The sequence below is a fragment of the Ranitomeya imitator genome, chromosome 1 (assembly GCF_032444005.1).
Source record: "Ranitomeya imitator isolate aRanImi1 chromosome 1, aRanImi1.pri, whole genome shotgun sequence".
In the NCBI taxonomy this organism is placed as follows: Eukaryota; Metazoa; Chordata; class Amphibia; order Anura; family Dendrobatidae; genus Ranitomeya; species Ranitomeya imitator.
Genome location: NC_091282.1, coordinates 835,840,597 through 835,854,219, shown reverse-complemented (window position 1 = coordinate 835,854,219; position 13,623 = coordinate 835,840,597). Strand labels below are relative to the sequence as shown.

The 13,623-nt window shown below is 38.5% G+C and overlaps 1 protein-coding gene across 1 annotated transcript in view; it reads right to left on the bottom strand.

Annotated features, from left to right (window-relative positions):
• Positions 1 to 8,542: 8,542 nt before the first annotated feature.
• The window catches only part of LOC138658154 (one cut domain family member 2-like), a 162,433-nt gene continuing 157,352 nt past the window's right edge, over positions 8,543 to 13,623 (bottom strand). The window contains exon 2 of the mRNA XM_069745688.1: positions 8,543 to 8,835. Within this exon, the coding sequence (XP_069601789.1) occupies positions 8,543 to 8,835 (293 nt within the window). The remainder of the gene's footprint in view (positions 8,836 to 13,623) is intronic.

Below are 13,623 nucleotides of genomic sequence, written 5' to 3'. Positions count from 1 at the left end.
CATTATTTGACACATTTTTATATAAAAAGAAAGGATCCTTGTATTGTATAAAAAAAAATAGTACTAGTTCATTTTTATGGGATGCCAAAATGCAGTTGGCTCCTTCACTTTGTCACAGGTCTGGTGGGATTTGTTATTTTTTTACAGGTATAACAACATTATCCAAAAATAAAATAAAAATTAAAGAAATCCATCCAGTTTGGATTACTTGAATTAGTATCATGAACTGATTTTCAAAGCAACTTATGTACATTCTTTTCGAATACACACATTGCTATTCTTTTTTATTTCACACTTATACATTGTGATAGATAAAGCTGAGGTATGTATTGTCAGCTAAATATGGAAAACAATTAATGCATTCAATTGTAAAATTAAAAAAAAGAAACATTTTTGGAATTGCCTAGGTCATTTATCCAGTAAGTCTGGCTTCAGTGTCTCCCAAAGGGTTAAGAATTGCTTTAAAAGTAGGAGGGATTGTCGATACTTAGAAATCTTTGGTTTAGATTGGGGAGACTCTGAAGCCGTTTACTAGATTCATTAGTAGAATTTGGAAATATGTGCTCACTTCATTTGATATGCTGGTATGTTTCTTATATAAGCAAAGTAGGGTAATGACATCAGTGATTTATTATATGAAGTCCTGGAACCACAACTTTCACCTAGAACATATTGTACTTCCGCGTTTGCGCTGTAGCAAATACTTGTAAATGTTAAGTGTGACAAAAGGTTACTTTTGCTTCTTTACATTTTTTTGACTTTGCCTGAGTTTGAGCCTTAATGAGGAACCACAATTTAAGCTAGACCCATCACAGACTTGACCTCCTGCAGCTCCACACTGTTTTACAATAACCTCTATAGTGGGGGGGGGGGGGGGGGTCACAGATTTCTGACTGAAAATGTGGACATAAAAATCCTTATTAATGATACAAAGTCTAAGAATGTGTTTAGTAACTGATTGTCTCTCCTTGACTTTGCCTTTACAACAAAGGAAACTATTCAATTATCGATAGGTATTAACAGGGCTGGATGGCTAAGTGCCTTTTACAATTCTCAACATAGTCTTGGTTGCCAATTGGCGAAACTCAACCTAGCCATGGCAAATTTTCAAATATACAACCTATTAATTTACTTCTATTATCACGGCCAAATCTTCAGAACTAGCCCTACGTAAAGTCAAGTTCTAAAGAACAGATCAACAATGAGTTGTATTGCAGAACAGTGCTTGCAAACTAAGACTTTGTTACTAAATCCAAGCCAATAATTTCGAATGAGCTGGGGTAGCCTGAAGTCATATGAGTGACATCACTCCTGATCTAAACTGTAAGCCACCTGACTAAATAACATGGAGATTGTTTGAAATTCCTAGTTTGTGTGTAAAAGTATGGAAGCTGTAGATGGCTGTGTGCTAAAAGAGAAAGACATATAGAAAGTACAATAGTGGACAGAGCAAAGGAACTGCACACCTATTAGCACTTGGCTTCAAATAGGATTTCTTTTCAGTATTTCATATCCATTGGTTAGACCCCGGTAAGTACAGTATTACATAATGTTTCAGGTGAAGACCTTACATCAGACGTATAGTGTATGTTCACGACATATAATCAAGAGGATCCAGAGAGTGGGGTGGGATTCCCCAAAATAGAAAACCAGGAACTAGCTGTATCAAGGCCTGCGGGGAATACCACACCACACCCTGGATCCCCTTGATGTATATGTAGTGAACGTAGCCTATACATCTAATGAAGGGTCTTCACCCGAAATGTTACATAATACTGTACTTACCATGGTGTAACCATTGGATATGAAATACTGGCAATAAATTTTTTTTGAAGCATCTCCAAGTGCCTTTGCAGTTACTTCACTCTGTCTACTATTGGTCTACAGGACCTCAGTGGTTGGCTCCAGAGGAACTAGCACCCATCTCAAACTAACTCTAATCCACTGGGTGTGCCACCTACATGTTTGACTTTTAAAAGTATAAGTGACATTGTCTTCATATAGCAATGTCTCATATGGACCATTCAAAAAGAAGCAATGCACACATTTGGGATTTCAATTTGGATGAGAAATGTGGCATAATGAATCTTGTACTACACGCCTAAGAAAATGCCCCACTTTGTGACTATCTAAGGTTCTCAGAACATTGATCAGATACCTTTCTTTTATCATTGGAAAGTCTATGATCATATCAAGATTGTGAACGACTTTCAGTGCATACGCTGGATACACTTAAAGGACCCTATTCATCCAGTGTGTGACAAACAATCATCCTTTTGGCTTTATGCATCAACATACAGTATCTTGATTTTTACCGTATAGATTGGAGTAGTAGATTTTGCCATTCTATGTAGAAGGGCCCTCAAAAATGTATATCTTATGGTACAAATCTTTTCGTTTTTTCCAATTTGAGGCTATTGGTGACACATGCCACTGTATGCCTCAGATCCTCCAGACGTATGGCTCCAATGGAAGGCTCAAGTGTGAACAGTCCCTAATTATGCTTTGGACATCCTATTTTTACAAGAATAACTCCCCCTTTTCCTTTAATGTGGGCCATAATTTTGTAGTAGTTTCTTACCAGTAACAATACAACCAGTGTTCAATTTGAAGTTGAGCGATGAAGAAGATGATCCTACTGTTATTATTCTGCTGCGTGATTATTGGGCAATATTAATTTTAGACGATTTCAGTCCAGAAATTTTGAGCATATAACAGTGCAATTGTCCAGCTGTAAAAAATATCTTAAAAGGAGCAATATTCTTTTCTCATATAAGGTAAGAACCGGGTGTATGAAATACATCAGCTTATGCAGAAATGTTTGACCCTTTTCTTTCACCCAACTCCATATTTTATCAAGGAATAATACAATAGTTAATAAAACAATACATTTATCATGCAAAAAAACTATAAATTATTTTTCTTTAACTAACCTCTTTTAACATTTTGAACACAGAACATAAATTATAAATACTGCCATACGAGAGTCGACAGAATATAATGATCGTGAAAAAAAGAAAAAGCAAAAGGCATGTGGTCCTTTATGCTGTTAACACTGTGACATGTATTCTTAACAGCAAAAGGGTCCAAAGGACATTAAAGTCTTAAAATGTAAACTCTGTGGACCTGCCCTCAATTGCTTTCCGGAACCCCTTAAACATTCAAAATGTCTCCCATTTTATGCATCAGAGAAAGGATCATGCCACATATTTCGGCAAAGAAAAAAATATAATTTAACCGTAAAAAGCTTCAAGTCACAAATTCCAAAAACTAGCTAAGTATATTCACATAAACTATACATTAAACATTTGAGGTATTTCAGTGAAAATTATGAAAAGCTTGAGAGGTCTGTGCTGAATATTTGTAGGTGGTCTGTACATTTCAGAGGATTTCTTTGGCAGAACTCAAAGCTGCTGGTAGTTTGAGGTAATCTAGAGCCTGTTTAAAGGGAATCTGTCGCCCGGTTTTTGCTACATCATCTGAGAGCAGCATAATGAAGGGGCAGAGATCATGAGTTCAGAGATTTATTACTGGGCTGCTTGCTGCAGTTTTGATAGATTACTTTTTTTTATCTAGGAGCTCTCTGAATGCTAAGCTCTGTATAACTCCACCCACATTTCTGATTGGCAGCTTTCTGTGTACACTGTACATGGGCAGAAAGCTGCCAATCAGTGGTGGGGGTGTGGTTATACAGAGCTCATGAATATGGAGGACTACCCGGCAGCAGGTTTACTAGTCCTCTAGTGATAAACTCCTGTTGACAAAACTGTGATTTTATCAAACTTACAACTAGAAGCCCACTAAGTGGCATATCGCTTGAATCAGGGTCTATGTCTGCACATTAGGCTGCTCTCAATTTAGGTGGCAAAAACCTGATGTCAAATTCCCTTTAAATAATGTGTTATGGTATAGTACCCATCTAGTTGGTATTAGAAACTCCTTTTTTCTAGTATACTTTGGTATGAAAAAGTAATTGATAACAATCAACTAACTCATAGTGAGTAGCCTTTCTTTTACAAGATTTGGAAATTTCCAGTGACATAAAGATATGACAAAGTGATCTTTTTACAATTTTCGAAAGTTATAGGAACAGTAAGGGAACAACAAGTTATGCTTAGTGCAGTCCATGAAGTAGAACAGAATGACAAAAATAGAAGTTGTGCGCTGAACACGTAGTTGGTAAATCTTAGTAAATAAGTTATATAGATTTTTCTGAATTGCCCATTTATGAACTTTTTTTGCTTGAATATGATATGACTTGCCAATCTTCTCTAGTTTCATAGTATGTACATCGCATTTGTTTGTATTTTCTTGCATTTCTATTTCTTTTCCCAACAGCATTAAAAAGAAAATCAAGCCGCTAATGTTTCAATACGAGGAATGAACATTTACAAAAATGTATATTGTTCTAAGCCGACTATCTTTTATATGGAGCAATTTTAGATTGTATGGGAAAGGTTTTTACAGGCAACCACTCAAATCAGTGCTATCCAGTTTTGATAAAATAGTGTTGGTTGCTAGACCTGGACCCTCCTGAGTAAGGGCGCATTCCGTTGTCAGTGCAAATTGGGCCGAGATCGGGCAATGCATGGACTGACCCCGGCCTCCCCAACTGAGCGTGACAGCTTCATATACGCTCTGGTCATTAGACCCGCGGCCAGTCCTTGCATTGCGATCCGATCTTGGACCAATTTGCCCGATGCCTCAATCTGCCCCAAGACTGGGGCTACACAATGACTTTTGGACACATATTGTGCAACCAAATTTCACTAGATGTCACTGCTACATCCCAGTAAAAGTGAATTGTGTCGCATTGTGATCCTGAGGGTGATGCGACCATGACAAGCAAGTTGCACAAAGTCCAAACACATTGGTTTATTTCCGATTGCTTGTCACTGTCACAATACCCAATTCACTTGTATTGTGCTGCAAACTTCGGCCTCGCAACATGTGATGTATTCAAAGTCACTGTGTATCACCTGCCTAAACCAACATTTTACAGTTTACATATGAAGTATATGTACAATACATAGATTAATTGCCTTTTGTCAATTTTCAAAACAGAACATGCATTAGAACTGTTCTAGGAAAAAGTGTGCTACCCCTAGCAATCAATTCATACTCGGCTTAAAGCTCTTGAAGTCTTGGCCATCATTGGCTAACGGAGCACAATTCTGTTTTTGGGGAGGAATGGTTGGGAAGGGAGATTGCCTTCTATTCAAAAATTACATACTTGGATAAGGCATAACATATCTATTAATTTTTTAAATCTCATAATGGGATTTTTTTACGTAATAGTGTGGCCCAGGTCATTTGCAGACAAAGCATGGGCCATTTCTTTTCAATTGCATAGCTTAAAGTGAAGGAGGTATCTGATTGATTGCCCTGGAAAGCAGGCTTTTTTCTTTAAAACATTATTTAGAAGTGTATGTTTTGTTCTGATCTTGAGTCAAAGCAAATATCAGATTCTAGACATCAATTCTCAGGCTTCACAGTGGAAATCACGAAACATTTCGTAACAGGAATCTGTCAGCAGGTTTTTGTTATGTAATCTAAGAGCAGCATAATGTAGGAGCAGAGACCCTGATTTCAGCGATGTATCACTTACTGGGCTGTGTTTTACTCTTTCTATGCTTTATAAGCAGGAAACTATCACTACAGGACAACTGGCCTTGTGCCTCCTAGTCCAACCACACCCCCAGTACTGATTAGCAGCTCTCTGTCACTATACAATGTACACAGAAAGCTGTGGAGTGGGTGTGTTACACAGAGATCAACAACTAAGCTCTGCTAGATCTGCAGCAGAGAAAACTGTGATTGTATATATATATATATATATATATATATATATAAGGAAGTGATACATCGCTGAAGTTAGGGCCTCTGTCCCTTTGTCATGCTGCTGTCAGATTACATAGCTTAAAACCTGCTGACAGATTTCCCTTAATGATACAATTTTGATTATTTGAATTCTGGGAAATGTTTCCAATATCAAAAAGCAGAATTGTGAATACAGCTCTGAACTGTAAGCAGGCAGTACTAACAACTCAAAGGAAGATTAGTAATACAAAGTGTTTATAAAGAAAGGTTGTGTTCACATTGAAAGCTTTTCAACCAGAAAGTGTAATTTAAAATGTAAGAATACAGTAGCCCAAAAATGTCTCAAAATTGCGTCAGGTTCAGATGGCCAAATTGGATGAGTCATGGCCGCAAATTGTGGACATGACTGGCTCCATGTGCTCATCCACATTGCAGACAGATGCTGCAGCCTTTCATTACATGCCTTATTATGGTCCATATAATGAACCAAAGTATGGCACAATGTGAATTTTTCAATGCAGACCATCAGCCCAAGTGGAAAATTGGCCATTTGTACTGGCAATAATGGGTCCAGACATATGGATATCACACAGACCAATTATACACTTGTATGAATAGGCCCTTAAATACAGTTGCATTATCTCTTTTGCAAATTTATGAATTAAAAAGCCACAAGTGTGAACAAACCCTTACTTTGTAATAATGATTTCTTTTCTTCAGGTTAAATCTACATAAACTGTAAAATGGTGTTAACTTCAAACTTTAGTAGCAAAGAATACTGAATGCTGTTGATAATAACCACAACTTTTATCATTAAGAAAAGGATTGTAGTTAATGAAACGTAGTGTACTAGAAAATGTTCCAACCAAATCAAATCATCATTTTAAAGTGACTGTATGAGATTAAAAAAAAAAACCTTTTGTATTTGCTTCCTACCATGGATGAGGCTACTTGTCATCCGGCTGCGCCTGGTGTTGCCGCTCAGTCAACACTGAAGGGAATGAGACCGAAGTGCAATACCAGACTATGCCAAAAATCATGAGTGGCGTTGTTTCTGTTATATTTATTTAAAACTTAATAAAGAGCTTCAACTTTCAAAAATTTCACTAGAAAAATGTCAGAATCTAACTGGTTGCGAGGGTGTGCAATAGCAAAGTCTGTGCCAAAATATTGTGCTCTGTTCAGCAGCTTTTTACGTTACATAATATCACCCTGTAATGACATTTATAAAGGCAGGTAACCTTAAAGACAGAAGAAAGATGTGGACAGCAGGAGATGAACACAAGACACACGTTTCAGAAAGTGCACTTCAGCACAGACCAGGCAAGTAGGAACAAAATCTTTGGTATCAGGTGTGATTTTTTTTTTTTCAATCACAAATCGAAAACTCAAGTGAGGTAGCCTTTTCTATGAGGTTCTCACTAGAAATGTCTTAAATGTCATTTTTCCCACCTAGAGAATATTAAGTAAATTGTCATCATGTTGCCCCAGGTAGAAATAGTTTTATCTCTTTGGTTGGCAGACGGAGATCCATGTTTAGGACTCTCGAAACATTTGGGAAAGTGAATTTTTGTAGCTTGGGAGGAATACTTGGATACCTTTTAGAATTCATGTCATCAATATTACTCCACTATAGTATCAACATGTTTCATCCTTCTTATAGTTTGATAATGAGGACAAATCCTGTTTATATTGTAAAAAAAAAAAAGAATAATATTCAAGTACCTTTCGCAAAAGTCGGTTGCTTTGGCGTCTTCGTTTTGCAGTTCTGTAAATACTTTTTCAAGGTGCCTACTTGTTAATATACAATTTTTATACCATAAAATTGAGAAGCCATATTAAATACACATAAATGAGATGGTTCTTTACATAATTATTTATATGTTAATACCCGCATCATTTCGTAAAGTCTATCCTTGCTGTATTCGACCCACCTACCAGCTCTGCATTGTGAGTCTTCCTACAACGTGAGTAGAGAAGTAGGTCCAGAAGGATGACTTTGGAATTGCACCTTCAACTAGGGTTATTCAGCCCTAAGAAGATTGAACTTTTTTTTTGTTTGCTTTTTTCTTTTCTTTTTTTTTCCACAATGCATGACTTTATGGAAGCCAGGTGGTCAACTGTACGTCTCTTTTTCTAAAGTACCTTCGTCTGCTGAAAGCTTTAAGGCAGTTGTTATTGGCACACAAATGCCATCATCTTGCACCGATATCCACCAGTTTGTTTTCTTTCAATCTCAGTTGTGTCTTACCTGTTTAAATGGTTTATTTGGAAACTGTAAAAATATTGGAGGCATAGAATTATATTTAAGAATTTTAGGGTAGAAGAATGAATTATCGCTCGAAAAGTTCTTCTCTTCGTCTTGATTCTTTTTGTCATTGATGGCTTAATTGACATATTTTTCTTAAAATAAACTGATATTTTATCTAAAGCTGCCTACTGATTTTCTGTTTGTTAGAACTGTAATAGACAATCCACAGGTTTTTTTTACCTTTTTCATGTTTTATGCATGTAGTGTTGAAAAAAAAATGTAAACTGAACTGATAGTATTCAATTGGTTCATTGTGGGGAAAAAAAGACAGCAGATGAACACATGGAACCTTGTAAAGAAGCACAACTTGACTTGTAGCATTTTGCAGTGTATTTTCACTGTTTTTCAGTATATTTTAAAATGTTTGTAACTGGGGATTTTTGTTTCAAAATGTAAAGCTTTGAAAACAGCTCATGCCTTGGAAAAAGTGCTAGCGGATGTTGAAGGCATCCCAGGATTGACTCCAGGTTCTTCTTGCCATCTGTTCATGCACCGCCGGCGAGCGTTCATAAAGAAATTACTGACCGTGTTGAGCTCCAAGCCTAGCTGCTGCGAAATTGTTATTTGCATCTCCTTTGAAGGACGTTTGTTTTCTTTGAAGATGGCAATAAGAGTGCGCCGTTGAAGGTCTGTAAACACCAAACGCTGCTTCTTTGGCTGAAGATTACGGTCTTTCTGTTGTTCTTGTTCTTTACGTTTACAAGCTAAAAAACACAGAGAAAAGGAACACATACATGACTAAAATTAAACATTTTTTGAGTACTTCAAAATAGAATACAAAAAAAGAGCAATGTTGATTTTCAAGTGCATTTTAGCTACGGTGACTTGTCTAAAATAGCCCTTTTCTTAATATCATAAAAATATTGAATTTTAACAACATTGTTGTATGATGTTCCACAGCGTTAATATTAGATAGAAATGAGTATTCTGACAGCTTGCGCATTGTACACTGTCACGATTCTACAATATGTAGTCACATAGAGTGACATTTGTTCCAAATCTTAACAATTCTCTAATGTATCCTATCTATATAACACAGAAAACCGGAGTAGAAAAATCCCAGAGCACATGTTTAACAATATATAAACTTTATTAACAATGAGTAACAATACAATTAAAATATATCAACTGCCATCATAGCACATATAACACAGGAGAAAATCCAAATGGAGAGCCCATAGGTATACCAGTGGGGCAGGGAAGTCCAGCTATGCCAAAGAGATGGGCGTATATAAATATCAAATATCAAAAGACTGGGAGCATGTGGAGGGGTAAAACCCCATAATAGCAATAAGTAAAGCAAATCAATGTGCATAAATACGCCCCCACAATGAACCACAGTCAGATCACAAATTATCGTAACTTACCCATGTCAGAGGCAAGAGGACTCTCCCTGCTCGACTGGCAGCCCCCTGACGCGCGTTTCGCGGATTGCTTTATCAAAGAGGGTTAGCCATTGCTTGCTCATGATGTCATTTAAATAGAGCGCATACCGGAAATTCATGCCATGCCATTTGAATTTCCGGTATGCGCTCTATTTAAATCACATCATGAGCAAGCAATGGCTAACTGGTGTTTTGGAACAGTTGAGGTTAAATTACATGTACAGAGCCAAAAATTACATTCTTTGGAATTCATTTGTCTACAGTTTATTTCCCCCGAAGAAGCAGGGCGAAACATGCATGTCGGGGCAGAAGGCAGAAGCTCCTCATCCTCTATACAGCGTTCTACTAAACCGGTATAATAAAACCTTTCATACCTTCTTATGGTTTAAGTATGATTGTACATATGAATATGCACTGTGCACTTTAATGGGGGAATTGAATAATGAGTATCATTAGTCTTTGTACCTACTGTACTTACCATCTATGAATTGATTATATCAAATTATCTACATAGTTTGTTGGCGGTGGTGCAGCTTTTTTCCTATGGTGAGACGTGTACTTAATTTGCCACCTGTCATGTGGGTTCTTGCAGAGCTGACCACGGTCAATGAAGTTATTTTCTCTAATGAGGTGAATATTTGTGCAACCTATGTGAGTATACTGTACATTCTTGATTTAATACTATAGCTATTTTTTTAGCGCAACATTTTTTCTACATACCAAATAGCAATATGGAGCTGGTAGTATACAATGGGCTAAATAAAACTGTAAGTCTATTTTTCCATTTGCTCTGTAGATTTGTTCTTATGCTTGTTTTGCTACTCAAGAATGTAAGTTCTTGTCTTTTAAATGTGTTTAATTACCAATAAAAAACATTTTCTTTACTTTCATATGTAACATGCCAAAAATTGCATTCTCTGGAATACATTTGTCTACAGTCTATTTCCACCTTTGATGTATATGCTTGAACATTTGCAGTCATTTATTGGGGCAATTTATTTAAGCAACAGTATATTTAGGTTATAGACAAAACCCTTTATTGTAGAACACAACAGTTACGGGGTGAAAAAAAAACCTTTTCTACCAAAGTGGACAGTTTACTGCCTATTGTTCCAGCATTTATTTGCTAATTATCAACTTTTTACAGCTTCTTTGCCAGAGTGACATCGCAGATTGTATTAAATGAAAATAATGCTTTCATTTTCCTTTCCTTCACACAACAGTGGTCGAAACGCTTAGTGGTTATAATAATCAGATAATGCACTGATGTTTAGTGGCCGCAATACGCACTAGGTGGTGCCATAACACTGCTCACTATATACTCCTGATGATGTAAAATACGTGAACTTTCTATTAAAATAAAAGCTGGAACAATTCAACAAGCAACTGTATTGTAAGTGGGAGCATAAAAATTGTGGTTGCAGAGAAGGCAGGGAGTGCAATGGTGACCTGGCCCATAATGGAGGGGGGCCCACTAGTGATCAGCACTATTTTCATCTCGAGTTGCATCCTAGGACAAACATCCATTTGAAAACTATTGTAGAGCGACACTGGCTACCTCCTCCGAATTACATATTGAAGTTGCAGGACAATCAGAGGCCCACAACAGCATCTCGATGAAGGTGGTGTAAGCAGGTGCGGGAATGCAGTAACGCAGAGATTGCAGGACCAGGCTGTATAAGTCCGGGTTCACATTAATGTTCAGGAGCTTTGCGTTGGGTTGCGTAATCCCTCCGCTAAGCCCTTCTTACTTCTGCATACTTCTGCATACGTCCTGCGTACCTATTTTTAACATTGGGTACGCAGGACTTGCGGATGTATGCGGATGTGTCGTTTTGACGTGCCCACTGTCCGCACAAAACGCAACTTGTTGCATTCCCGTGCGGTCGGCGGGCGCATCAAAATAACGCATCCACATACTTCAGCATGTCCTGCGTACCCAATGTTAAAGATAGGTATGCAGGATGCATGCAGAAGTATGCGAGGCTTAGCAGAGGACATACACAGCCCTCCACAAAGCCCCAGAACGCTAATGTGAACTTATCCTAACAAAGTTATTTAATTGGCTAACAAAGGAAAAGGGTACCAATGGTCAGGGAGCTAACATTAACCAATGGATAGTAATGAGGGAAGTAAACAAAGGTTAAACGCGACAGTCTGATATGTGAATGGCACTTATTGTGGTCTTTTCTGGTCCTCATACAGTCTGATGGGGGTTGTAGTACTGGCATCAGCCGATGTAGGGTCCTCCGATAGGGTCCAAGGTTAATGATCTATCTTCTGGTGACAGCAGTTTTACCCGTTGAGCCCCCAGTCCAAAAGCCCGCACAATAAAAGGGCTAGCCAGCAAAGGGAACCGCACTTCAATGACCTGTAACTGGCCCACGCTTCTCTAAACGCACTCAGTCTTATGCTTGGCCAGACACGTAGCGCTCCCCACACTCACTGTCCCACTGGAGCACTCAGGAGATCTCGGATGCAGTACGTCTCCGTGCTGTCTGTCACCCTGCGGAGCGCGACGCACGTCTGCTTCTGGTAATCAGGTCCCTTGTTTTGGTTCACATTCTTTCATAATGTCCCCCATCCTGGCTCATTACTATAATAATGTCCCCCATCCTAGAGTTCTTCTCCAACACATAAAAAAAGATATTACCTTTCCCTGCACCCTGCAGTGTCATCTTCCTCTTTCATAGCTGACTAGCAGGAACAGATGGGTGGTCGGTGCAATGTCGCGACATGATGTGTCACATGTGACAGGGATGCTGATCTGAGCAGCCAGCCTCTGATTGTCTGGCAGCCTGTATAGCAATTGCAGTCAAGGGAACTGGTGTATTTCTGTGCTGCAATAAATTTCAGCTCGATGTGCCTGCGAGGATGCATATTGAACTGAGAATTGAGCTGGCAAAGGCGAGCTCCCTTATTCCATGGACCTGGCCACGGTTCCATCCTCCGGAACCGTGATAGTTATACCCCTATTAGAACCACAAGAATTAATCCATCCCAAGAAAAACAGCACCCAGCCCATGTCAATTCCTCCCAAGTTAAACAGTACTCAGCCCATGTCAATTCAGCAATGTCTCACACAAAGCTTTGCAAGCTGTCTCTTCCTACAATTAAGACTATCGCAACCCTGCTACTGAAACTTTGCTGCAGATCTTCTTATCAACCCAATATCTGCATGGAGACCTTAGCATGCAATATACACCTCTCACTAGTAGGTTTTACTAGAACATTCCATGTGTCTCATTATGCAGTGTTGCTACTTAGGGTTGGCATGTACAGGCATATAAAATCAGAGAGCGCAATGTGAGGAAAAAACTCACACCAATGTCATTCGATGAGGTAGTGCTCATCTGCAAGTTTTCCTCACCTGGAATTGGGGTGAGAAAAAAAATTTGCATCATGCTGCATTTGGCTGTGTGAATCGGTCCATACTCACCAATGCAAGTCAATGAGTGTGAGAAAAAATTCACACGCACGCGGACCATGCATGTGCCATCCGATTTTTACACACACATCTAATAGGAACCCCAAATTTTATCAGGGAAGTACAGTAAATTCACAGCCAGAACTGACAGAAAAGAATAGAAATATTTAAGTGAAATATAATGTATAATCAGTGCTTTACGTCTGTAGTTTTTTTTTTTTTTTTGTATTTAGCTAATTAAATAAATTAATGAAAAAAATGACATGGAGTCCTCCTTATTTTTAATAACCAGCTGAGGGAAAGCAGGCAGCTGGTGTTATTATCCTGGGAAGGGGCCAATATCCATGAACCTTCCCTGCCTTTTAATAGCAGCTCACAGCTGTCTTCTTAGCCTTTGCTGGTTATTAAAAAGATGGGACCCCCCATAAAATGACGTGGGGTCACCCCTATTTTTGATAACCAGCAAACACTAAGCAGACAGCTGCAGGCTCATATTAATAGGCTGGGAAGAGGCCATGGATATTGGCCCCTTCTCAGACTAATAGCACGAGCCCTCAGCTGCCCCAGAAATGATGCAGCCATTAGATGCACCAATTCTGGTGCTTAGACTCGGCTCTTCCCAATTGCTCTGTTGTGGTGGCAATTTGGGTAATGGTTATGGGGTTGAGTTCAGCTTTGCA